General features: G+C 34.4%; 1 protein-coding gene across 2 annotated transcripts in view; it reads left to right on the plus strand.

Annotated features, from left to right (window-relative positions):
- LOC102692336 (B cell scaffold protein with ankyrin repeats 1) overlaps positions 1-26,466 on the plus strand; it is a 108,179-nt gene extending 81,713 nt beyond the window's left edge. The window contains exons 8-16 of one of the 2 annotated variants that reach the window (XM_015345060.2): positions 8,696-8,780; positions 9,735-9,962; positions 17,631-17,693; positions 20,713-20,894; positions 22,597-22,660; positions 23,304-23,333; positions 24,004-24,080; positions 25,633-25,668; positions 25,901-26,466. In XM_015345060.2, coding sequence (XP_015200546.2) covers positions 8,696-8,780; positions 9,735-9,962; positions 17,631-17,693; positions 20,713-20,894; positions 22,597-22,660; positions 23,304-23,333; positions 24,004-24,080; positions 25,633-25,665 — 762 coding nt within the window. In that variant the 3' untranslated portion in view covers positions 25,666-25,668; positions 25,901-26,466. The remainder of the gene's footprint in view (positions 1-8,695; positions 8,781-9,734; positions 9,963-17,630; positions 17,694-20,712; positions 20,895-22,596; positions 22,661-23,303; positions 23,334-24,003; positions 24,081-25,632; positions 25,669-25,900) is intronic. The other variant, XM_015345061.2, reaches the window with a different exon arrangement.
- Positions 26,467-27,377: the final 911 nt, after the last annotated feature.

A 27,377-nucleotide genomic window follows, 5' to 3' on the forward strand; every position in this document is an offset into this window, starting at 1 on the left:
AGCAGATCTATGATGCAGGACAATAGAACGCTACACTAAGGCTGTGATAAAAGTCATTTTGATTTTTCATGCATTACAGTGAAATTACAGCAAACAATTCTTTTTGCTGAAGTCTGTTTTATGCTTACGTTTGCTACAAAGGGCACTGTTTAGTACTATTTCTATTGCACTTTGTGAGTGTGGATGAATCAGTGACCCTTAGGCGGTCAATTACATAAAGAGGTACTTATCAATTATTTGTTCATTTTTAAAAGCCCAGGAATCTTAATCCGGACAGAATACGCGGATAATCTTAGAGTTTTATTAACATACGGTTATAAACAAGAGGCAGCCATTTGACACACATCTTATTGGGTTGTTAGCTACAGTACTTGATCTGAGGATCTTATCTAGCCATTTCTTGAAAGCAGCCAGGCTATCAGCTTCCACATCATGGCTGGGTGGCTGGTTCCAGCTTACTATGAACCTTTGTGTAAAGTACCTATGGTGCCAAACAAGAACAGGTGGGTTGTGTCAATTACTTGAAGAATTTTAAATACTGTAGTTGGGTCACTTTTCCTCATAGTCTTTTATTTAGTTTATGCTTATGATACCTGAACGTAACACTCCGCACCTATTACATTGAAAACCATCTACAAAATGTTTGACCAGTATCGAATTTCCTTCACAGCTTTTACATTCTTTGTTTCCTAGTTTGGTATTATCTGCAAACTTCATTAGTTTACTGTATATAACCAAAACTAAATAATTAATATATATTAAAAAGTAAAGTGGTCCTAATACAGATCCCTGTGGTACTTTACTGATCACATCACCCAGTGTGAGAATTAATTCCTTATAAATTCAGCTCTCTATTTTCTATACTTTACCCAGCTCTATCAAAATATGTGTATTGTTTTGAATACTTACCATCTTTAATTTGAGAATCAATAATCTATAAGCAACTTTATCAACAGTCTTCTGAAAATCTAAAATATACTGTATTCTATGGTCTCTTTCTATCTATTGCTGCAATTGCTTGTTCAAAGAACTTTAACATTAGTTAAAATCTATATCTATACTATTTCTTACATTGTCATGCAGACGCCACCTAGTCTAATTATTATTTTAATAAAATAACAAGCAATAGATATGTTAAAACATATGTGTTTATAGATACTTAATTGAGCTTTGTCACGCTTATTATGAATAGGCAATACGTTAGCAATTTTCCTGTCAATGGATATTACACCTGTGATTGAGTGATTATCAGAAAGGCATTGTTATGAATAACATATTTTTTACTTAAATACAATTGGTAGATTCTGCTAAAGGTAAAGTCCAAATGAGCAAGTGTTTGGGAGGCTTCAGGAGGTGAGCAGAGATGGTGCAGAACAGGGAATAAGAGAGTTGACTGAGGAGAATATTACAACACAGGTATCCAGCAGGAGATGAGCAGGATGAATACAACATAAAAGTTAATCAGGATATTTTAGTTAAGTAAGAATAATGCTGATGTTACACCTTGATCATACTTAATTTTTTATAAAGAGTAAAATGAATGACAAAAGAGCAACAAAAAAATCCTGAGTCTGAGATAACTGGAATTCCAGAAAAGGCTAATTTGAATGACAAAGCATTATCAGCACTAGTAAAAAAGATATAGAGGACAGAAAACTATACAGCTCAGTATTGAACGTATTTGTTGTATTCTATCATTGAAATTGAACAAAAAGTCTACTTGCATAGTGAGTCTAAGCATAACAATTAACAGTAAATGTGTTTAAATAAGATCCACTTGTTGTTTCAAATATTAGGTTTTCATCTTTTTATATAATAATTTGAAAGTGCATTAATGCTAAATCAGGAAGATAAAGTGCATAGGAGCAAAGGTTAATGAAAATACAGAAATACTGCATAATCTGCATTAATTGAATCTCATACTGTAGATTCTTGCTACTGTAAGTACATTGTATCTGGTGAAAAATCATTCATCTATGGAATATCCTTATTAATTTTAAGGCAATAGTTTGTCTTCAGTAACTAATATTTTGCTATAAATTGTCAAGGATGAAGAGGAGTGAAAGAAACAGGACGTGGGAACGAATATTTGAATAGTTAATCATTGTAAGGTAAAGAAACTACATTTGGAAGCCCAAGTCTGTGGTTACAGACTCTTCAGTGCCACATCAAAGTATTATTTTGAATACTCTACAGATGTGATTAATAATTAGCAAGTCTCATTCATCTTTGAATACTTCCTGCTTAAAAAAAATGAAAAAACTCCATTATACATGTTTGAATATATTAATATTACCAAATGTATAATGTGCATTATTAATATTGAACAACAGGGTAAGAGCAGTTATTAGAATTGAATTGCATAGTTGCTAAGTAACAGCACAAAGAAAAGAGTTTTTTTAAGTTGAATATGCATAATTTTTAGGTGTTCTTCTCATTTTGATCACAGCTGAAAATGTATAATTACATTTTACTTAATCCTAAACACAGCTCAAATATTTCTTTCAGACATGTACTTTTAAGTATTTTATCATTAAACTGTGCCACGTGAATAGTTTTCGCTTCATGAAAGTGCATTGTAATTTACGCTACTGTACATCGATGGTGAGCTTTATCAGATACGATTGGAGTTTTCACAGTGGTTTACAAAGTGTTAAGTGAAACTGTAAAACAAATAGGAAAATCTGAAATGTTTTTATATTCTATAATCCAGTGATTACCAGTTACTGTAGGTGCTTACAAGCATCATTCAAACTGTATTTCTGAATTTTGTAGAGCATGTGACACAGTGAGGGTATACTGATACATATTTCATTAAAATCTTAATGAATGATGCTGCACATGATCATTGGTTTATCATTTCAAACAAAGATTGTCTGTCTATGTGTGTCCATGCTTTGGTATATCAATTAATATGAAAGTAATACAGACATATTAACCTAATCAGTATTGGAAAGGGATACACATGCATTTTAAGTTTAAAGAACAAAAGGAATCAGAGCCAATTAATTATTTCAATTCATAGCTGTAATATAAATATAAAATATATATTTTAGGTAGTTTTAAGGTAGGCGTGTTGATTAATGCTGCTACTTCACCACTCTTGGGTCTTTGTTTGTGGTCTTGACCTGAGGTTGGGAGTTTGCATATTTTTGCATATTCGCACATGTCTGTTTTTTCTCCTTCTGTTCCAGTTTCCTCCAAAGCACTTCAGCTATCTTCCGCTTGCTTTGAGCCCCACATGGCCGCTTTGACTTGGATTCTTCAGCCTGTCAGCAAGAGCAATGTTCTATATCTAGCCATATTCTAGAACTGAAGGGTTAATAAACACATGTTCTAAACACATAAACATTCAGTTAGGTGAACAGCATGTGAGTAGAGCAACTACAAAAGTTATTTGAAACACAAAGGATTAACGGCAAACCAAAATACTATAATTGTGCTTAATACACCATATCTTTAATGGAAGTAGATATATTGCACAGAGTTTATATCTTGTGGTTATAATTTAAACTTCCATCCATCAGTTCCGTTGATGATTCAGTGATTCCTTAGTAAGAGTCACAGCAAGCTGGAGCTTGTACTGTATGTGAAGGACAGTGTGCAAGGATGAGCCAAGATCATGTCCCTGGTCTCCTCCCAAAAGGGACACCCAAGAGCCACAGAGAAAGGAAAGGGATTTAGCAGGTCATCAAACCTGGTTTGTCAAGCCTTTTGGAAACAGGAAGGAAAACAAAGACATGGAGAAATCTAATGTGAATTTGGGGGTAGAAGATGCAGCAACACTACCCACATCACCACAGCTAACCCCCTTAAACTGTAAGCTTATGCAACATTTCATGTTGGAGAAACTGCAGCTTCAGACCATTTTTTTCAGTTTTTTTTAGAAAACAGAGATTTAGTAGAGTGTGCTCCTTCCAGAGCTAAAACTGATTTAATGTACAGTATTGCTCTATTGATACATATCTTATCTGAGTTAATTGATCTGATATAATAATTTTCAATGAGTGACCTCAGCTATGTAGCCACAAATATATTGCTTTGCATATATTTTGTACATATATTTTGAGATCTGTAAAATCACGACGCTAAAGATAATCTTTTAGATACAGTAGATGCCATGTGAAAACATTTTCCATTGGTTTATATGAAAGCACTCAAAACAGCTTTGCAGTCATGAGTCGCTTCAATATTTATTATGGTATTTTTTTGCATAAATTCAATATTTGAATAGATGGGATTGGCACTATGTTATTTTCCTTGCACAGTGACAGTGTATGAATTTGTTTAGTCTTCTGCCATTTCTAATCACATTGCTATCAATAACTTGTCACTTAGAACACCAAAGCATGACACCCTCTTATTTTCAAATTTAATGCCAACTCAGTGCAACATTAATGCATTATACAGTATATTCAGATTTTTATTCTAAGATTTAAATTAAATCAGTAAATTCTGTGCTTATTTGTATAGTTGTGTACAAGAGAGCTCTTCATTTCCAACATAAAAAATTAATTCAGAAGATAAACAGTAACCCGACAAGTAATGAATGTGCATTCAATAAAAAGAAAATGTATGTTTCTTAACGCAGGTCAGTCAGTCTGTCTTGTGGTTGTAGCATTCACAATCCCCTACAAAAAGAGCCAAGTGTCACAGCATTGGAGGTGGCAGAGGGGTTGGTGAAGGGGTACTGGGAAGGAAAGACTCAAGTGCCATACTGTATTTGCACCCCAATACGAGATTGGCAGGAGAACTGTCTCTTGTTCTTTGTTGATGGTTTCTGACTCTGTATCACTTCATATCCTTCTTTTTCTGGACTGAAGGCATATTTCTTACAGCTGGTTAACATTCTTTGGTTAAGGCTTATACACTGCATGTCTGAAACAAAAATAATGCTATATGTTTTTACTTAATAAATATTAAACTACTGTAGTGCCATCGGGGCATCTTCTAAGGTACTAAATACTGTGGCATGATATGTTCCAAATTCAATGGACTAATTAAAATTACTAAGCATCAGCACATAACTCCCATTTTTTGCAAAACATACCTTGTGAAATGTACAGTAGAGTGGACTAAAAGGTTTTCCCATTTATCTATAAGTAAGTGAATTGTCTAGCTCCAAATTATTTTTAGGACTTACTGCTCAAGTGTAGTATAGTTATAAACCTTAGATCTGCAGATTCACTCCTTCTTAACTAGTGATAGTCTTCTCATGTGCAGACCTGAATCTCTGGAGTTTAGTGCCCAAATTCATACAGTAAGAGACTCAGATATGACTGTCAACATTTTCCATAGTTAAAGATGTATCTTTTCCGAAATATTTGAATACGTAATTTAGTCCGGCTCCTGGTTTCAGTTTGCTTTATTTCTTTTGTTCTTTTGTCATAATATGCTACATCTGTGGTATTGTACAGAGCTTTCGGGTTCTGGAAAGGCAATCATGAATAAGATTGTATTATTATATTTGTCTCATCATTACACATGGTTATTTATTTCAGTTACATAAGATGACACAGAGGACTGGGCTTACTTTTTAGATTTACCATATGAAGACCTGAAATTTTGATTACATCTTGACAGGGCAGATTTTCTTCTTTTCAAAAGAAGAATCATGATTCTCCTACATATGGGGTGACATCATATTTCATATGTACTGTAAATATGTGTGCAGCATTGTCAAGCACAGAAGGTTACAGAAATATTGACCACCACGTTGCACTCCAGACCACTCAGATACACATTGCATATATACAGTATATAGACCGACGCTCCATTTTTCATTATACATCATAATTGATGATGTACAGTATAAAGCATCTGTAATATATAGAGTTTGTCTTTAAAAATTAAGAATTTTACAGGGTGATTTAAATAACACAGATACCACAGAAAATACAGTAAACCGGCTTCAATAGATGACATGGCATATCATATTCCCATATAGATAAAGAATTATACATGGGGGTGTAATAAAATAAGTTAATTTTAGTAAGTGCTGACATCTAGTTGAGTTCTCAAAGTTAGAAAATAAAACTTGGTCCTATATTTTTAACAGTTTGGTGTTTGAAAAATGAATATACAGTAGCTTAAGAGACAAGGATCCTGTACAACATACAGTACCTGTAGGTTGAAGATTACTGAGGGAATTCTACAGTATGTGCAAATGACAAAGGTGAGGAAAAGGCCTCCTCCTGAAAAGTGCCCAGGTCAATGTGTGTCAGGTAACAGATCGTTGACATTTATTTCTCATGAACTTATTAAATGAAATTACAGTATAAGTTGGGAAACTGTAGACAGTCACATTTGAGTCTCTAATTGATTTGGACACTACACTTCAGAGAAGTGAGTTTTTTTCATTTCTGTATTCATCTCCTATGCGTATACTGTAACGTATTAAAGCAACAGGTATCGTATGTCTAATACAGATGGGTTTATTCATCATGGAAGATGAGTGTGACAGAAAAATCCATTCTACATGATCAGAAATGTGCCAGCTACCACTTTCTACTAACAGTTTCCTGTAATACAATCATGCTATACTTTATTATGTGATGCTAGTGATCCATGGCAATATAGTATTTTTTCTACAATTTTTAATGTTCTGTAATGGCCTCACTGTCTTATTTTCAAAGTCTTATTGAACTGTGTGAGCAAATTATGTGAATTCTCAGAGATGAAAATAAATGCAGTGAACAATTTGGTTGCAGTGGTCTTTACATGAGAAGAAATTAATATGCCTTAAGCTAAAAAAAAAGACTCCTGATGTTATGAGTAATACTACCAGATAACTAAAACAGAGAACTAGGTGCTGCACAAACTAAGAATGCTTAATTCAAGCCAATTGCCTTTGGCTAAATGAAATACAGTATGTGAATTGCATTCAGAGAAATGACAGGTATTATTTACATATTATTAACAAGGGAGTTTCAAAACGCTTAAGAAAACCGACTGGAAAATAGTTGAACTGACGCTCACCAGTACAGAAACAAAACTGGACCAGGTATTTTATAGTTCTAAATTCTTTCTCATTTGTATGGCCCTTAAAGTTCTGGAAAACCTGGTGAACAAAGGAAAACAAAGGAAGTAAAATGTTTATTTTAATTAATGAAAATCATAGAATTCAAATACAGGGCTGAAATTGCACAATGTATTCTTTAGACTTTACTTGGAATATTGTTCTCATTTGTGCTCACTATGCTGTAATAAATATATTTCTGTCTTAGAGTCAACATAAAGGGGAGGAAAGACTGGTTGGCAATTAATGTCATTCTAGAACTGATTAAAGGTTAACTGAATATTTTAAGCTTAGACCAAAAAAGATTTTTGGGAAAATATGTTTAAATTGCATGCATATTGTGCCCCCGTTGCATTACAATATACATATTAGATTAATTCTACTGTTTGCAGCAAGGACAAGTTAAATAATATTAGCCTAGAAAAGTCATAGTTATTACAAGAACTAGTTGTATTCTACATAAGGAAACAATATTTTATGCATAGGCCTCTAAATCTATTACAACGCTCACTCAAGATAGACGTAGTTACTTTTGAGTGAAAAGTCGCACATGAAGCACCCTTCCATAAAAAGGGTGACAAAATGTAATTAATTATAAACCAATTTGAAGTTTGAATGAAGCAACAGCAGGAATGGAAAGAAACAGTGCATATGATGGTACTGTATATTTGGTATTTGGTATATTTAGAAAGTGTTTGGAGAAGTTCCTCATATAAGATTAACTTTCAAACCAGTGGTAGGCATTCAAGGAAGTATGTATCTGGACTTTGAATTGGTTAATAAATGGAAAACCAAAGAACACAGATAAAGGATAAATGCTGGTTGGGATATAAGCATGTGCCAGTAACAGACAGGTCTCTGAGCCATAGAAGCCATGTGTTTCCAAAGCTAATGTTCACAACTTTTAAGAACATGTTTTTACATGAGCTGCAGGAAGGCATGCATTGTCCTGCTGGATTGTTGTCATGTTAGGATGATTCCACAGGATGTCAGTGACATCCCAGCACTTCACTTCAAGAGGAGTTCTGAACTGAACTTCTGAACTGGACTTCTGTCCAGTCCATTACACCGGAACCTCCTTATTCATTGGTCTATATTGTAAACAAATAATTATCATTCTTTATGTTTGCGTCAGCCTTGTTACTGTAGTTGGCTCCCATGCTGGCACAGACGTGCTGTTCTCTTCACAATCTTGGCCCCCTCTCTGTGTTATTCCCTTTTTATTTTTAAAAGGGTTGGAATTCTGCGAGTTAGGTCACCTCTTCACCTTCACCTTTACTCAGCAAATCATCTCACACTGAATGATCAGTTTATTAAAATGACACCAATCACATGTAATTAAATCCAAAATCTGTATACTTTATTTTTACACAAACATAAATGCATAGATTGATACATTTCATTTGACCCTCTGTGTATTTTTGAATCTCTTGTCATGCCTGAGTCACCTAAATGCTTTGGAAGCATTTGTCCCTGGATTTTTTCGTTGTGTTTTTCTTTTTTGCAAGGCTTGGTATTCAGTGAGTTAATCCAACTAAGCACCTGTACTTAGGAAACAGAAAAGCATTAACAGTGTACTTTGCTGTAAAGCTCCATAGAAATGTCCCCAGTAATGCAGGTTGTGCTATTAAAGCAACATTTATGCTTTTGTATCTAAGAGCCTATTTCTCATTGTAGGATATGACACAGAGCAGCAGAAATGAAGAAAATGAAGACAGTAATATTTGTGGGCTGACGGGGTTGGACCCTGCGAATCATGAAAGTAAGTGCATCATACAGTAAATATTTCAATTTAGGTAATAAAAACAATAATATTATTTTATAAAAAGCTTCAGAATGGAAGTGGTTAATTAGAGTCCTAGTTAAAAGAACACAATTGCTCACTCAGAGTCATATTTAAAAGAATACAAGTGGGTACTAAGAGTCTTAATTACTTATTTCTAAATATTAATAATTATTTTTATCAACAATCAAAAAATTGTAATTGAAAATGAGAGCAAAACTAAGCCAACCACCCCCATCCATCCATCTCTACAATAGCAACCCACTCCCAAACAGGAGATGACAAAAACACAATCAAAACCCCTACAACTACAACAATTCTAGGAATATTCAAGCAAATTCTATATCTATACATGAAATATATACATAAAAACAAACTAAAATAGAGGCTCAGAGTCCACTTAAAAGAACACAAGTGGTCACTCAGAGTCCAAGTTAAAAGAACACAAGTGGTCACTCAGAGCCCTAGTTAAAAGACTGCAATGCACACTGTAGGTTAACTATTGTGTTTGATGCATTAGGGACAGGGAATGAACACCACATCCTTATTCTGTAATGTTTTTCATCCATGAGTAGTTGACAAACAACTTCTTTAGTCTCTGCTTTTTAAGAATCCTACAACATCTTATACAGTAAATGTGATACAGTAATGTATACTTATACCAGGAAAGCAACAGACCTGCGCACAGCGTGTTACAAATTTAGCACTTAGCACATTAACAAATGTACATTATTTAAATACTGTACTGTATATACTGACAAATATCACTTCCTTTTAATCCTTGAGATAATTGTTTCAATCAAAACTAACTGGATGGATGATATACTGTAAATGCTGCAACTGTCTTAACATTGTTATCTTATATACAGTATATACTGTATATATTTGTTCATGTTCGCTTGTACCCTAACTAAATTTGCATTTTGGGGTCAGAAAACAACAATGGAGATGATATTCAACAAAAAACAGAAGAAGAAAATGTTCATGAAGATGAAGATGAAGATGAAGATCCTTATGCTCCCCTTGGAGGCAATGATGAAGAGTATGATACGATTCTGGTCTCAAACAAATCAATGTCAATAATTAACCGCCCACCTGCCCCAACCCCAAGACCTGATGCATCTCCGGTCAAGGAAGACAGTACACCATTTATAGCACAAGGTAAGCCTCTGAAAGTGCTTCCCCATCTTTTCTGTTTGTGTTTGTTTAATCCATCCTCTCATTGCCTTCATCTGTGTAGAACACCATGTTCTGCCAGCGAGTATCCCTTAACAGGCTCACTTTACGCTCAGAAACTAAACCCCCTCACTTTTCTCAACTAGCTGAGCTCTTAAATGTTCAATTTCTGCAGCTTAAATAATTTAAAAAGAGTAATGTTCCATCTGACTAGTACTGTTAAGAAACTTAAATCATTTATGTGTCTGCTTTATTACTTCTAGTTCTCTGAGAAGAATCCTTGCTGCACAGTGTGTCACAATAAAGGCTGTATCACAAAAGACATTTACCTACTGTACAGCTTCCCATGAAAAAGGCTCAGGCATACATAAACAGACCTAAACAATAAAATTCAAAGAATTTAGTTTAATGTTAACTAAAATGGCATTCTTCAATGCGATTCAAAAGAGCTTTACAGTAGTTGAACGATGATCCCATTTTTAAATTAGTTATCCTACTGGAATATCCTTAAAGTGTTTTTAATGGTTCTTTTATATAAAAATAATTCAGCTACAATAATGTAGGAAACATCAATCCAAACCGGGTTGCGCATTTAAGCTGACTAATATGGGAATACTCTCTAACTGCGATTGAAAATGACTAGTTTTCAACCAATTTGAAAATTTGAATTTTCTAAACTAATTTGAATGACTAATTTTCAAAAAACTGTGGAAACAGTTTTTTTTTCTTCTAACCTGATGCAATGAACCAACCTTATACAAGGTCTGTATTTATCATTTATTTGTAATAATATCAATTATATTTTGCCTCTTTGATGACTTGAAATGTATGCCTTTTTGCATGATAAACATCCTTGCCAAAACCTACTGTATACATTGACACTCTACAAATACATGGAAGTTATGTGTCCATGATAAGGACAAGTTGCATATACTGTACAGTATTTGGAGACTCGTAGTAATATGAAGTCGTTCAGTTGGGTAGCTGCGTCAGTATGCGTAGGCTGCAAAGGAACAAGTAATAGGTTTATTCCATGCTGAAAAGAGAAGAGAGAAAACACAACGTTTCGGTGTCACACCCAAAGAAGGCTCCACAGCCTAAACATTATGTTTTCTTTCTTCTCTTTTCAACATGGAATAAACCTATTACTTGTTCCCTAGTAGTAATATTCTAATTTAAAATAAAAATAATTTAATGCTTGCCAGGGTTTCTTCCCAAGTTATTACAGAGACCCCGAGGGGCATATTGTCTATTGACAGCAGTGTTAATATCTTGTATTTTTTAAAACCTGTTCATAGCAACAGTGATTAATGTAGATGTGTATTTGCCAATAAAATTATTTTTCATATTTAGGCAGCAAACCAAAACTCACAAAATAAATAAGCAAAATGGAAAAAGCTCAAAAGATGCATTAGCATTAGCAGGGGGAATTCCAGATTACATTCCCAAGAACACGATAATACACTTCAGATACACATTAATTTACTCTGAGGCCAAATTTGCCATAACATTTACTGTACATAAACAAAGGCCAATTCAAGAAGAACTGGTGAAGCAAGTAAACCACTTCAACTACTGTATGATAGTAAACACGTTTACAAATTGATTTAAAGATATAAATCAAGAAACAATTCGTCATAGTCTGGGAAACGGTCCCTAAAAGATAGTAACATGAGCAATGGCACCAGACTTTGACAGCTGGACTGTGCAAAGATACTATAAGTACAGTACATAAGAAATGAGAGCAAGCCTTCTATTTATTTCACTTTTTATAGTTATACAGTATTATAGAAAGTGATGGTGAAGATAGATGTGCAGCTTATTGATGAGTAACAAGTTCCCCCCCGAAAAACAAGAAGTCTATCATAATTGTATTGAACATTTTCTGAGTTCTTAGGGCTGTCCTAATTCCATGCTGTTATTGTGGGAGACATATTTTTAACCAACAGTATTATTTCAATATGGCTCGTCTGTTGCTTTTGCTCTTAAACATCCACACATCACCAGAGAGCCCCTCTACTCCTTCTCTTTGTATTTGGGTCTGAAAGGACACATACAGTAGCAGGGCTTTTTAGGAGCTGTTTTCGGACTGGGATTTCCCTTCCCAATGGATTGGTGAAAGAGGCCCCTGGGTTACAGATTCCTCTGTGAAATTGTCCACATGCTCTATATGCACTGCATATGAATATCTTGTTCGGTTTACAGCTTTTTGTGCTTTCTGTGAAGAGTTCAGTGGGGTCTGTTAAAATAAAACTCTGTTAAAGTTTTTAATATACCTCTTGTTATCCCTTTCTTTTCAATATGTACTGTATATGTACTGTAAGTCTTATACTTCTAAACCAGATACAGATGTGTCGCCACCCCCTCTGAAATGTAGACAGCGTAAAACTCTACCACAACAGAGGAACTGGACCTTTGGCATGAAAGAGTTATTTGGCATTGTACATCCTTGAAGCCCACATGCAACCAGGATTTAATCCCAACAAAGGCAGGGAGAGCTGCACTTGTCAAGTATAGGCAGCCACAAAAGTAATAACTAGTGTAGCACCTATTCAAATTAGGCTTGTCATGCACCACCATACCACCATTATTCCTTGGTCTGTGCCATGAGTAGAATTTTTCTTTCTTCCAAACCATAATCTGTCATTTAAGAGACATTGTGTGTCTGTGTCTTAAAAGAAACTTCATGTGAAACAAACTTTGACAGGACACAATTTTTGGTTTAGGGAATCGGCTTTCTTCCTATTAAACTCATTAGACATGCTTTCTAGAGCTTGACATTAGTTCTTATTTTAAGTTTGGCAAAATGTACTGCTTTATGCAGTGTAATCCCAGTACACTTTGCAGAATATTAAGAAAATAAAATAAGTTTAGGAGGTCATAAGAAACCACCAGTGGAAATCAATTATTTTCAGTCAAGTCAGCTGTATTTAAACAGTCCCAGTTATTAAACTGTCACTTTATAATCGCAGCTGTATTATATAATGCATCCCATATGCTGGTACTGTAAATCGGAGTCTGTATGAGGGGAAAATCATTTATTTTCTTTTTATTACAGTATTTATTTTTATTTTTGTGTTTTTTAACTTATGACACGTATAAGAAAATACAAGTGAAACAAATATGTATCTGTGTATTCCTTGTATTATCTATGTTTATAAGGATACTCATCTAATAAATAGCATGTTTTTCATTGTATTCATTTGTCTGAGACGCTGACCCATGAGCAGATTAATTGGGCTTCATTAACATTTCTTAACAACAGTTTATTTATACAGTACATGTATGTCATGGTTTGGGAGTCATTTTTACTTCCCCTAGGAGAAAACATTTAGCTGGTGACAATAGCAGAGGGGAGGCTAAGAGCATATCCTCGGAATGCACTTTCCAACAGTAATGTATTTGTTCATCTGATGGTTGACATATTATTAAGATAGCTTTTGACTAGGCAACCTGTCAAATTGCTGATGATGCTAAAACATGGGCAGTGACAAACACAGAAACACATGCTTAGATACAGTATATACAGTAACAAAATGTGTGGAATTTAAATCCAGGGAAATAAAGTTCTACAATGCAGACGTATCCAGGTACAGTGTATAGAATCCTAATTGTGTAACAATACCTCAAAGTCACAACTGAAACCTTAAGGGGAAATATTTTAGGTCACATCTTTACTCAAAGAATTCAACTGTGAGTCTGGGAACTCAAATTCATGTCTGGAAATAGGCTTCCTAGTCAGGTGGTTGAGGCCAAAACTCTGGGCACCTTTAGTGATACCTCATCAACTGCATCTTCCATTCTCACAAGGTTTCCCATGCAATTTATTTGGCTATAATTATCTTCAATAAATAGCTATTGTACACATGTAAATTCTGCTCACTTGATGCTACTCATAATACACTATACTTTCCAAAACAGCTTATTATTTTTTAAAATACATGGTACACAAGTGAATGAATGAATTATCGTCTCATTTTTCCTCGTCTTTCTTTTCCAAGTACATGTAAGCCTATTGTAGTTCCCAACAAGATACTGTAGGTAATTGTAGAAAATTACCATTTTCAACAGAGGCTTGAGGCACATCGATTTTTAAAAAATATTTCTGGCTTTTAGGGAAAATGTTTACACGCTTAAAAGAGTAGTCGGAGTACTTATTTTTACGTTTTTTTAAGGACTTATTTTTAGGAATCCTTCTGTAAACAGCTGGATAAGATTTTTGGACTGATAAGCTACTACCAATCAAGGAGCAAGATTGGCTGAATGGCCTGTTCACATTCTTTACCTTTCTTAGGTTCTTATTTTTTATTTTAAAAAGTGATATGCAAGGCCAGGTCTGATTCAGCCTAAATAGGATGCATTACACTAATACCCTTTTTCAATGATGGCTTTACAAAACATCTTCTCTGTGGCTAGATCAAATAAAACATTAGACAGAGATTCACATGTCAATCACACTGAGGGAGGAAGGAGGGCTCTGCATGGAGAATCCTTGAAGGTAATTGTGAAAAAAACGCCAGAATGATAATTAGTGAAGGGGATTGAGCAGTTGCTCATTTCTCCCTTTCTTGTTCATCCCCCCAGTACATTAATTTCGGTAATGTGAAAGTCATGCTTTTGAAAACATAATGCCTGTCAGAGCCCTTCATCACTCTATTAACTCTTCAGAACATGATGTCACACTTTCGTTTATAAGGATATCTGTTCTTGTAATTAACATGCTGTCAGATATTCATTTCTGAAGAAAATGTTGTAGGCCCTAAACAACCAGAGTATTCTAGATCCATTCTAATGACTATTCTCTTCCATATCTGCATCACTGTTTTACTGTTGGCAGCCATTCAGAGTACTCTTTCACCCTCTGCCTCCCTAGATATCTGGTAACATGCAGGAATGAAGTCCAATTACATAAGAGACTAGAGATTTCTTTATATCGAGATCTTATACTGTGGACAGTCTCCAGTTTTGATAGTGTTAGGTAGATGGAGGTACAGTAGGTACCACCTTGAGGGTGGTACAGTAGGTAGAACACAGTCGGTCATTGCAGTATTTTTATTATTATTATTAACCCAATAAGGTTACATTTGTTCTTGTTTTTTTTTTGTAAAATGTATTACATTTCCTTTGAATCACACTAAAGATTCCAGTTTTACTTTTCAAGTTTATAAGCTGTACTCTTACAGTACCTGGAGTCTGTAAGATTCCACTACTATATTTCTTTCTGATTGACACTGAATAATGGACATGAAAATTGAAACATTTGAAACAGCCAGAAGTATTTTTTAAGTGAAATTAGCACACTACAGTATACTGTATGGTCATAGTCGTTCCTCAACAGAAGCCAAGCTTAACTGCAGCATCTGTAACAGATCGATGGAAAACTGAGTCCAGGCAAAGATGCATTATTTATTACATGTGTTTTCCATCATTTACAACACAGCTCTTGACATAAGAGGATATAATGCTCAAAGGAATGAGCTGAGCATAGAGGGTTTTCTCTGTATTAGAACAACAGATTTGTTTTAACCTCATAATATCAAATTCCAGATCCACTTTAAGACGGGATATCTCTCTGTAAGGAATACACTTGTGTGCTTTACTTACAGAGAAATGCATTCACTTCAGTGATCAGCTGCTGGGAGGCTGTAACTGGGGAGTCAGCCCAAACCTTGTGCAAATGCAGGATGACTCTTTCAATGTAAATGTGAGCAGGGAGGAAATCACTCTGCCAGCCTTAGTAAACCTCATCACTTTAGATGACTGTGTACAATGAATAGTGCCATGCTCAGCAGAATGGCACAACATATCATTTAAAGTACTTACTGCCCAATCAATAGCATTATTGAGTGTATCCTTCACTCTGATTCAATTTATTTTCTGTATCGATTGCTTCAGCCAGGGCTTTCACACATGCACTGTTACGTTTGTACATCCTCTATTCTTATTTTAAAGCTAAATAAAAATGTATAACATTTTTTATTGAATGCGTTTTAGATTTTTTTTGCCTGTACTGTGCACAACAAGAAAACAGGACATCAGCATCATGTTAAAAACAGTAGCACTGGACCGTCTAAAACAAAAGTGCATCTTTGAAATTGTAAATCAATACTACCATCTGGTGGGCATTTGTAGAATATATTACAATTTTTCTATTTTCATAGAAAAATAGTAATAATGTAATAATAATTGTATACAGTACAGTAACATAAAAGTAATGTCTTGACATTTTGTATTTATAGATATATATTTTATTTAATTTAATATTCTCATTTTTAACCATATTTTTAGAAGAGTACTTTTTATAATCTAACAATTAAAGTACTATGACCTACTGAGGCTGCTTAACAAACTGATTCAAATAGGATTTAGATAACATTTAAGATTCTGAGGATTGGAGTGGAAATTCTAAAGAGCAGCTACTGTAAATGGATTGATTGAATGGTAATTCTTTACTATTCAATCAGTAGAGTAACGTGAGACCCCTATTTGGGTCTCTAGAGGATAACAAATGCATTGCAGTGTAAAACACAAACCATGAAAAGAAAATTGCACGGTTCTTAAGGCCACACAGGGACTGGATTGTAATTACCTTACAAAGTAAACCCTACAAGTTTAAACCTCGCTGTTTGAATTGTGTTTGTCCATTGTATCTCAATTGTCTGTCTCAACTGTCGCAGGCATCAGCACAATATACAGTATAATCCCATGGGAACATTTACCAGTCACAACCTGGTAGTCTGAAATTGCTGTGTTAGTAGTTCCCTACATAAAACAAATTAATAATATGAGTCATTAAATACAATCAAATCACTTTAACTTTTCAATAATAAAACGTTAACATATACTGTAAAAGAATGGTAATGTAGAGTTGTATTTAATATTTTCTGATCTAAATACTGTAAGATACTGTAAGATCTTCAACCCCATGTGTCAACTTATTGGGTTTTAGCATCTCCCAAATAAAAAAGTACATTTAAATCTGACAGTAACAGATTATCGCCTTCAACAGTTTAGCAGCATACATCAATACAGCATTGTCTGATAATTTGAGTTTCATTTAATGAAAAGTTAAATGTGTCTTTTTTAAATTTGAATTATAGCTCATGCAACAGCAAGCACCAGAATCATAACCGTTCCAAACACCATCAACAGTGGACTGTTTTCACCAATTTCTAGATTAATAGATACTACTGTATAATCTCCGCCTACTTCACAATTACTTAACGCCTCCCAGCTCTGCACTGAGTGTGTATCACTTTGCTGCACATTACAATGAATTGTAGCATTACACATTGAAAGAGACAATTTAGAGTAGTCAATCAAACCTAAACAGCCTATATTTGGGAGGAAGGAGGAAACATGCACCCAGAAAACAAAAACATAAGCTGTTCTGCCCTCCAAGCCGCCCATTAGAATCTCGTTTCTTGATAGAAGCCAGGTTATTCGTTTCATGCAAACGTCACAAGCTAGACAGATTGCCAAAGTGAGAATCAAACAGAGCTCTCTGAAGTGAGACAGCAGTGGTAACCCCCAAAGCCAGAATAACAAATCTGAGATCAAGGTTACTTTTTTCTTGCACCTGTAATGTGTTGCATATTGTGTATTGTCCCATGTAAGACAGACAATTATAATTGCGTCATATTTTCTTTCCAGTATTCCAAAAAAAGATGTCTCAGGCCGACACTGGTTCACTGTATTCTATTTCTTCAAGGCAAGGTAAGAGTATACAGTATGTGATGAGTCTGTTTAGAAGTACATTAAATGTTTCAAAAGTCCATAAAATATTACATTTATAAAATAAGGCTATCTGTTTTACAGTATCTAGTCTTAGTCTATATCTGTCTCTATCTTCTACTCCTTTAGTTTGGAAACATCCTGCCCAAAGGCCAACAGAACACTGTCGGTCTATTGTTCATGTCTCTCTGTATTCTTTGCAATCACTGATGATTCTTATGTACTTTACACAGTATGTATTTAGGAAAATAATTATGGAAAAAAAGGGACATGGATATAAACTGCTAATATGACACAATTAAATCCTACCTAATGTGTAAAACGGACATGTGTCATAGTACAGTGAAGTGTTGATGTAAGTCAAGTGGGGAGCTGAGTCAGCGTGCACTGACTGCAAAGCAACACATAAAGGTTAATTCAACACTGAAAAATAGAAAAAAGAGACACCTGAAGAAGGCAAAACTACTGAAACATTGTGTCTTCTTTATGCTTTTCAGTGTGAATTAACTGTCACTTATGCTCATGTATTAATGGAGTGTACTATGATTGGCTGCCATGTGAGTGATCAAGAATTGTCAAAACTGTGTAAGTAATTTAAAAGTTTAAACAATTAATAATTTCATTATGGTGAATACTGCTGCTCCTGGAATACTACTACTAGGTGCAGATCGCAAAATGTGGCTGGTGCGCAGCATGGAGGACCTGCACACAAAAATCCCATTTCTATTTAGATAGAGGAATATCAAGAACCAGAACTGAAACTGGGCCAGCTCTGATGTTTTTACCCTTCCCAGCCCTAACTTGTTTCCACTTACAGTACTTCTGAAACCTATTCTCCTGGCTGATCCTGTTTGGCCAAAAGTGTGCCTCAAAAAAGCAGAATTCATATCCCTGACACAGGAGCAGTTTGTTCTTTATCATTCTCTCTTAACCTGTAATCATCAGTGCTGTCTCACCACATTACTAAACTGCTTAACCATACATCCTGTCTTTAGGATACTGGTTGATCCTAAAACCAGATTAGACAGCACTTGTTGTGGAATACAGGAATCAGCTTGCAGGTACTGTCGCTTGTCACGCCCCACACTACCTCAGAAAAGCTGTCCTGTCCCTGTCACACTCAACACTCTCCCTCTCAAACGACGTTACATTCCCGGAACCTCTGCTTCACAATCTCATCCCTGATTGAACCCATCACATTCTCACATTCATCAGATTCCTCAAATTCTCACTCCCTAACCAATCATCCAATGACTTTCCTTTCAGTATTTAAACTCCCCTCACACACCTTCCCACGCTCACTATGGAGAAGCATCTCGCAGTATTCTCCAGTGTGCGTTTCCAAGCCTTTTGACTGATCTCCTGTTACAAATCTTCTTCTTCCGTCTCTTGACCTCGCCTTCTGGATTTTGACTTTTGGATTGTTTTTGGATATCTCTCGTTACCGGACCCTCTGCCTCCCTTATTGACCAAGCCTTTGGATTTCGTCTTTCGGATCGTCCCTTTGCTACTCTGCGTTCTGTGGGATTCCGGTCACGCATAAGGATCCTCCTATCCTACCTATATGTTCCCTGACATAGCTGGAGTTGATTCCTCTCATAAGCTCGTTCAAAATCTCTCTGTATCTGAGTGCTCCTAAGCTATCCTATAGTGGCCTAAACCAGTGTTAACACCCAGTTACAGCTGCTCCTATACAGAGAATCAAAACAAATGAAGAAAAAGGCTGGTCTTTGTAGCAGATTGCTGTCTGACTCCATATTTCAGCAACAGCTGTATTCCAGCACTTGCCTCCGGAGTTCATGAAACTGGTATCCTTTACTAAAGGGGTAGTCAAGGCAGAACACCCAAACTATCCAGAAGTGATGTTAAGTAATATGTTGATGATGGTCCAGTAGAAAAATTGCTTACAGTTTATCTAAACTGTGAGTAGTATTACTCATATTTAAAACAGTAAGATATAAAACTGTGCAGTTATCTAAATGTTTAATTTCTGCAACTCAATTAAGTATACATCCTTTCCCCTTTTTACACAAAACAAGACTTACACAAATGCAACCTTATGTATAAACCTCTTGTGAACTCAAAATAAAACTTTCTAGGTAAGAAAGGTTTGTTACATGCTTGAAAAGCAAGTAGTGGGGCACATTCTACCCGAGGATGAATTGCATATACAGTAGGTTTCCCTACTTTGGTTTCCCTCAAATGTGGCTACAGTATATCTGCACATTATCACCTGAAAATTGTGAGCATATCCATATTCAAGCTATCATGTCAGATTTTTTATTTATTATTCACTGTGTATTTTATTTTGATTTTTAATTACTGAATAGCACAGTGCAGGGCAATGAAATTTACATTATTTGTATACATTTGTTAAAGGGTAATTCAAATTTATTTACTGTGTTTTTAAGGTGTATGCTATATTTGGTGTTCAATGATTCTAATTATAGGTTTTAAACCTTTTTACATTCGTCGTTAGTTCACTTTTCTCCAACTATATAAAGGAGGGGTGTTTCCTTTCATTCTCTTGCTCTTTACTCTCATCCATAATGAGCACAGATGCCTGCTAACCATTAAAGGGCAATAAACCTGCTGTTCCTGCAGTTCTGCTCTCACGTCCCTAATTCCTCAATTCACAGATACAGCTAGGGAAAATAAAGGAGGATTGTGGCAATATTATATTATTCTCTCTATGTATTCACACAACAGCTAAGAAAGGGTGGCCAATTTGTGTCAAATGTACATAAAGACTCAAGGAACCGAACTCTTACATAATCCAGGGAGTGGGTGTTCTGTGTACTTTTCAGTAAAGTTTTTCTGGCTGTTCTACAGTACATTCATTCTCTAACCATATGGAAGGCTCATTGTCCCCCAATTATGAACATTTAACTAATTGATTGATAACTAACATTGTATTTAGAATGCCCTGGGCACAAACACAACCTGAGAGGTTATGTTTAATAACAGGAATGTTTTATCGTGTCTGTCTGTGTTCCTCCAGGTAAAGAAAGAGACAATATCTCTTCTACATATGACTCATTTGCCCCTTACCAGCACTCTGGTTTGGAGGAGCTGATTGAACTTCAGGAAAAAGTAAAAAGGGGATCGCTTACAATGGATGAAGCTTTGGACAGATTCAATGAGTGGCAGAAGATGCAAAAAGGATTGGATGCATTGCAGCAGGTAATGTTTTTCATTTAGCTTAACAGACATATACTCCTTGCTCATGTCTTTTTATATTTTCATACTCATTATGAACCTGGGTCTATTTTTAAAGAAGAGATGCACTATGAATAGGGAAATTCCAGTGTCCAAATGTTTTTTTTATCTAAATTCATGTTTCAAGATTCATTTTATCCTTTGCAATTGAATTTATCTCTTTTGCTAATTACTGTACATCCCACATTTCATTATCTTTACTCTGTAGAGCAGATCAATAGACTTTACCTCTGGGAGGTGTTCTGAGGAACTCAAGCAATAAGCAGTAAGCAGAAAGCAAGCCATCATTAGCCATGTGTACCATTTCAGTTTCATATGTTGACTTTCCTGATAATCCTGATAATTTTTCACAATCATTGTGAAGACCATTATTCAGCGATAACCACAGATATCCCATATAACAATGTTTTGTTCTATGTCTGCATTAATAATTGATAACTGAATTCGGTGGTCTCTACTGTAAATCATTTTAGCACTATGTCCTTTGAAATGACCCTTGATATACAGTATAGAGGGGAATTACTGTGTTTGAATGCTCTTTTTGATGCATACAGTAGTGCTACACCTTTCCTTACAGGACATCTTTCCTGTCTCTTCAGAATGCTGTGTATTCATGTTCTTTTCATTGCTGTGTTCATCACCATCATTCTCTGCTACTGTACCTATGTTTCAGTGATTTAGATTACAATTGCCTGCTAATGCAGTTGCGTTTGTTTCTTGTATTGTGTTCCTAACGACTTTACCATGGGGACAGCACAGTATTATGGGTAAACGTTTAAGGGTTCAGTTCCCCCACTGCAGAAACTTGTGTTGTACTCTTAAGTAAGGTGTCTGTGTTGCACCAAACCACCCAGCTATAAAAGTGGAGACTGGCAATTTTTTTTAAATTAAGAAATAAATCAATCTTAAGTAAAGAAATGTCACCTCTAATACAATGTTAACCATTATAAGACAACAACCGAAGATTAATACCTATAAATTTGGGTGTGGCTGTAGGGTTTAGAAAAGTGTAACAGGGGTCATAGTTGTTTTGTATTTTAATTTTATTTTGTTAGTCCTGTCATGCAGAAAGAACATATTCTGGCTACTTACAGTAAGTGATCACTGCTTCAGAACTGCATTGACTGCTGGCTTACAACAAAAGCTAGAAACAAACTGCAAACATGAAACAACGAGAGCAATGTAATATATTTGAAGTTTGAAGATCCTTTGAGATATGCAGTTTGGGCACTTGGAAGTGTGGTTGACGTGACCTATGTGTTCCAATCCTGGACATAGCTAAGAACAAATTTGTCTGTGAATGCAGAAATGGCAGAACCAAACATTATACAGCTTTGTCAGCTTTAGGGTACTGGACAAATTATGATTACAAAGCTATAGAAATGAATTTCTCTACAAATCAAGTTGTCATTAGAAAATAATAAAAATGTATAAAATATCCCGTTAAAAGCTGAACTTCCCCATCTTAATATTAATTAATAAATAAATAAAATAAACACTGGATTCCTTATCACAAAAGTGATATAGTAAGAAAAAAGATAAATTTAAGGAGAGAAATTATGCATAATTAACGTAATACAGTACGTATCAATTGCTTTACTCTTATGCACCGTTAGTATGCAAACTAGTAAATAGTGATTTGGATTTTTTTATTGAATGTTTAAAGGTAAAATTGCAACAGCTGAGGGCGAGTATTATCAACAACAGAGAAGATGATGACAATGTCTACGGTAAAGTTAACACAGAAACATTTGCTTATAATTGTTTTAAAATGTATGATTTCATAAGAATGATGAAAAATAAGAAATTGATATGAATTTCATACAACAATTAAAAGACAACCAGTTGAGAATAAGCAATTAATAATAAGCAAATGAGAATTCAGTACTGTATGCTACATTATATGAAAGACCATAGAGAACAAGAAAAGGTTATATTGGATATTTTAATTTAAACCAACATGTTGAGTGCCTTCGTCTCACTCAATTAACTCCTTGATTGTCACACTTTTTATTAAAACATAAGTTATACATTTATTGCATTCATCAGCACGTAGGCTGCAAAGGAGAAGCTGAGGTTAATTCCATGTGGGGAATTTTTCAGGGGGGAATTAACCTGTACTTTTCCCAAAAGCAAAAAAGGTATAATCTCACAAGTGCTGTGCATGATTTAAAAAAATACCATTCAGTAATGAGAGTAAAGGTCCACTGGTTCTTTAGTTTAATTATCTAAATGTTTGTGTGGCAGTTTACTTAATTTAAAAAGCACTGTTCTGCTTTTTGGAAAACTAAATTTTATCAATTTAAGAATGTCATACAAGACTGCTGGTCTAGGAAAATAACTGAAATGAACAGAGTGGTATTTTCTTCGCAGATAAAATTAACATCATCCATCATACACCAGGTAAGTGCTGTGTTTGTTTCTGCACAATGAAAAGAATTTAGCATACAGTGAATCAGCAAGATAGTATTTTAATTGTTTCTTAAGCAAACAAATATCAACCTACAGGATTTTGTTCCCCTTTAGGTTCCAAAATCACAGAAAACTGGTAGAGCGAAAGCTTATTGTTGATATTTATCATAAATTTACTATTGCTTATCATTTTTAATAACAATGCATTGTTTCTTTTGTGGTTAATTGGGGGGTCATTAAAATGTTGATGTAGTGTACTGTATAATACTGCATGAGTTTATTTAAACTAGCAGTTTATTTAGACAGGATATTTTCCCAAACACCACTTAACAACTTCCAAGGAATAAGGACTTTACTATGTCTTATGTCTTTACTATATACCTTTGGATTCATACACCCCTTGATTCATTAGCTTTACATTAATTTTCACTTTACATTCAAAATTCACTACTGATGACAGTGCTGTATTTTTACAGGCTTTTGAATTTGTAATCACTTTCACAAGATGGAGGACAGCAGTAAATTGTTAAGTTATTTATTAATACCAGTTCTAGTGGAAGTGAACCTAAATTTACAAATGGAATTCAATGCACAAAATCCCATTAGGCTTTATCTCTTATTTCTTTTGTTCATGTTCTGACTGTTCTTTATGTATGTACAGTAGGTATGAGTGACTCTGGGCAGGGAAGCCAAACTGCAGAGCAGGATTTCTACAGCAAGCCCTTCAAAGGCCATCAGGTAATTGATGGAAGACTAACCTAAATACATAAGTATACCTTGTTTCTTTAATTTTTTTCATCTGACTTGGATATACTGTACAATCAAGCTACTGTAACTGTAAATCCTGTTAAAGTTGCCAAACTTTAAATTTTTAGTAGTCATATACAGTATAGTACTTAAATGTAACAGCTAATACGTACTGAGAGGTATTCAAATGTAACAAGTACTGATTCCAATACTCCCAGCTCCTCCCAGTTTACCACACATTCAGTATAACGAATTTACAGTAAAATGTAAAAATGATAACCTGATAATATCTATAATTTCCATGTTGTTATTGCCACACAATTAATAGCTAAAAAACAATTGATATGCACAGTATAACTCTGTGTATTACTTTTTTTTAAAATTAAGTAGACTTTTTTATTCCAAATCCAAAATGTCCCCAGACACACTTCTAAGAGCTAGTGGACATTTTATTTTAGTTTTTAAACTATTTAATTTTAGATGATTTTACAAAACATACTGTATTACTGTATGAATGAATTAGTTGTCCTACAATTGACTGGTATCCCATCTAAGGTCTATCCTGTCTATCCTGCCTTGTGCCCACTGACTTTATTGGATAAGGCCCAGGCTAATCACAAATTTGTGTTCAGATTTCTTCAGCTAAATTTATCAGGTCTCCCTATAGTAATATCAGCTCAAAGACCAAAAAGATTTAGTTCTTTCAAGCTGACAGCTGTCAGGAGAGTTCTGTAAGCACATATATGCATCTAATTATTCTTATCTGGATAGATTTAACAGCAGCAATATGTTTTTTTACACAATTTGTGTTCACAGTATTCTATATGAGAAATTAATAGTACATTTTATGGTGTTAACTTAATATCCATTGATTAAATGTCTACATTTGAAACATTGTTTAGAAGATGAGAATAATGTGTCAACAAAAATACCTACTGTAAGTAATGTTTCCCACCTCATCTATTTATTGTTTGTTTCTGCTACTCTATACTTCTGCTACTTACTGTATTTACACTAAATGTAATCTTTCAGGTATTTGAGTAGCCCTTGATCCCACCTTAATCTTTCTGAATTTCTTTTTATCACTGCAGCAGTGTTTTCCTGATCTTTCTATCTTCTTCGCATAAGGAAGAGAAGTGGTTTAAAATTAAATACAGCATAACTTAATGTATGCTTCATTTATACAGTATCCATTGCTTGTTCAAAGGCCTCTGTTTATATATTTAATAAAGACTTACCTTTTCTAAATCCACATGAACTATCCCTTATAATCCTGATCCAATTCAACTAATCCTCTAATTAAGCTCTCAGTATTGTTTCCATAATTTTACATGTGATAAAAAAGAACAAGTTATATTGGTATGTAATTATTTTATTTGGCTTTATCAACCTTTTTGTTAAAGAGTGTTATTTTTTGCAGTAGTCTAGTCATATAACTACTGTCTAACAAATAACTTACAGTACACAGAGAAAATTGTCTTGTGAAGTGCAGCAAATAATTTTGTCTGATTTTTTTTTACCTTTTAATGTATTTGTTTTGCAGTCTCATTTCTTTGGGAAATCTGATAAACGATAAATGGTAAGGTGAATATTAAATGCAGTAAATTGGCTGCCTAACATGAAGATTTTGAATATTTTTTTTGTTCTTGTTTAAACAGTCACACCCCATTTTATTTAATTATCGTTGTTGTTTATTTGTAATCAATATAAAATCAGCAATTGTTTAATTTTGCTTTTTAAATTTACATTGTCTTGAATGATAAATCTAATTAGTCAATTTAAACCATCTTTAAATACTGTTTTTATTACAGACTACTGCAAAGCTGGAACAAAACAAATGAAAGCTGACTGCGAATGTACTTCTGTATAAAATTACTATACACAATGTTACAATGATTTTTATACTGAATCTTTATATTATTTGCAACACAACTATCTTAATGATTTGTATTAAAAACAAATTAATCATTTTTAACAAAAAATATAGTTTTTAACTTTTAATAGCATATATGTTAGTATATGAATGTGAGTAGGACAAATACATTCTCCTCATAGTTTTAGTGTTACATTTTTTGTTTAAAGTTAAAATGTTGTTTCTGTTCATTTCTGTTTATTCATGAGTATTCACCATTATTTTTAGAACCAGTAGAATTTTTCTTATTTGTGTGTTTTATTATTGTAAGGATCAGTGAATCTGTGTGATAAACATTTTCCTTGAACATTTATAACATATTACCATAATAAAATGCTTGTATATCTTATCATTGTTTTTCTTTTTTCTTCCATTTTTAAACACTGATCTGTAAAAGGGAGAAAAGGACAGGCATCCTCAGCTTGACACAAGAAACCTGCAAATAAACACTTGCCCAGAAAACTGGGTTATTTCTGATCCACACTTGTAGTCTCTTGCATGCACTTGTCAAAGTGGCATGCACAACACCTTTGAATTGAGCCCTACAGGATTAATTCTGAACTGTGGTCAGTGGTACATGTCAGATCAGCTGGTCAGGAAGTACTAGCAACCTATTACATAAATAAGTACTTCAAAGTCTCTCCTCAAAGAACATAATAAGGGTCATTGTACATTTGGCTGAGTGCCACTGGGGTTGGTGGGTTTGAAATTAGCTGTGCAGAAAGCCGGAATTGCTGAGACTGTCAGGGTGCTTGTGTACAGTGTTATCAGTGAGAGATGCTTCAGCTGACCGTCTGATAGCCTTAGTTCTGGTGCGCTTGGTAAATGAAAAGAAGCAGATGACCTGACAGCACAATTTAAAGGATGCATGACTGTTATTTTCACCTCTCTTATACATACAAGATTTGAGCTGAGCTGATTTAATAAATGGTTACTTCAAACTAGAGTACAGCATATAAACAGCAATATAAATAAATATATATTTATAAAATAAATGTACATTCCCAGTTTTAAAAAAGTACTAGACTTTGTACTTCTGCACAAATGCTGTATGCTGCAGTACATTGCAATGTATTCACCTCTTTCAAGCATTTTTTTATTTACAAATGCAGTGATATGTAAAGTATTGTTTTAATAAAAACTGAATGCTCAATAGAAAAAAACAAAAACTACAATTTGTTGATTTGTATAAGTATTCACCCCTTTTTGATATGTTTGCAAACTTAAATTAGTTATTTGACAAGTGGTTCACATCCTTCAGAATAAATTCAGTTGTACAGTGATGAGTTTAAAACTATATATTATATATTATATATTGCTTACACTTATATAGTGCCTTTCTGGACACTCCACTCAACGCGCTTTACAGGTAATGG

The sequence above is a fragment of the Lepisosteus oculatus genome, chromosome 1 (genome assembly GCF_040954835.1).
Source record: "Lepisosteus oculatus isolate fLepOcu1 chromosome 1, fLepOcu1.hap2, whole genome shotgun sequence".
NCBI classification, from domain to species: domain Eukaryota; kingdom Metazoa; phylum Chordata; class Actinopteri; order Semionotiformes; family Lepisosteidae; genus Lepisosteus; species Lepisosteus oculatus.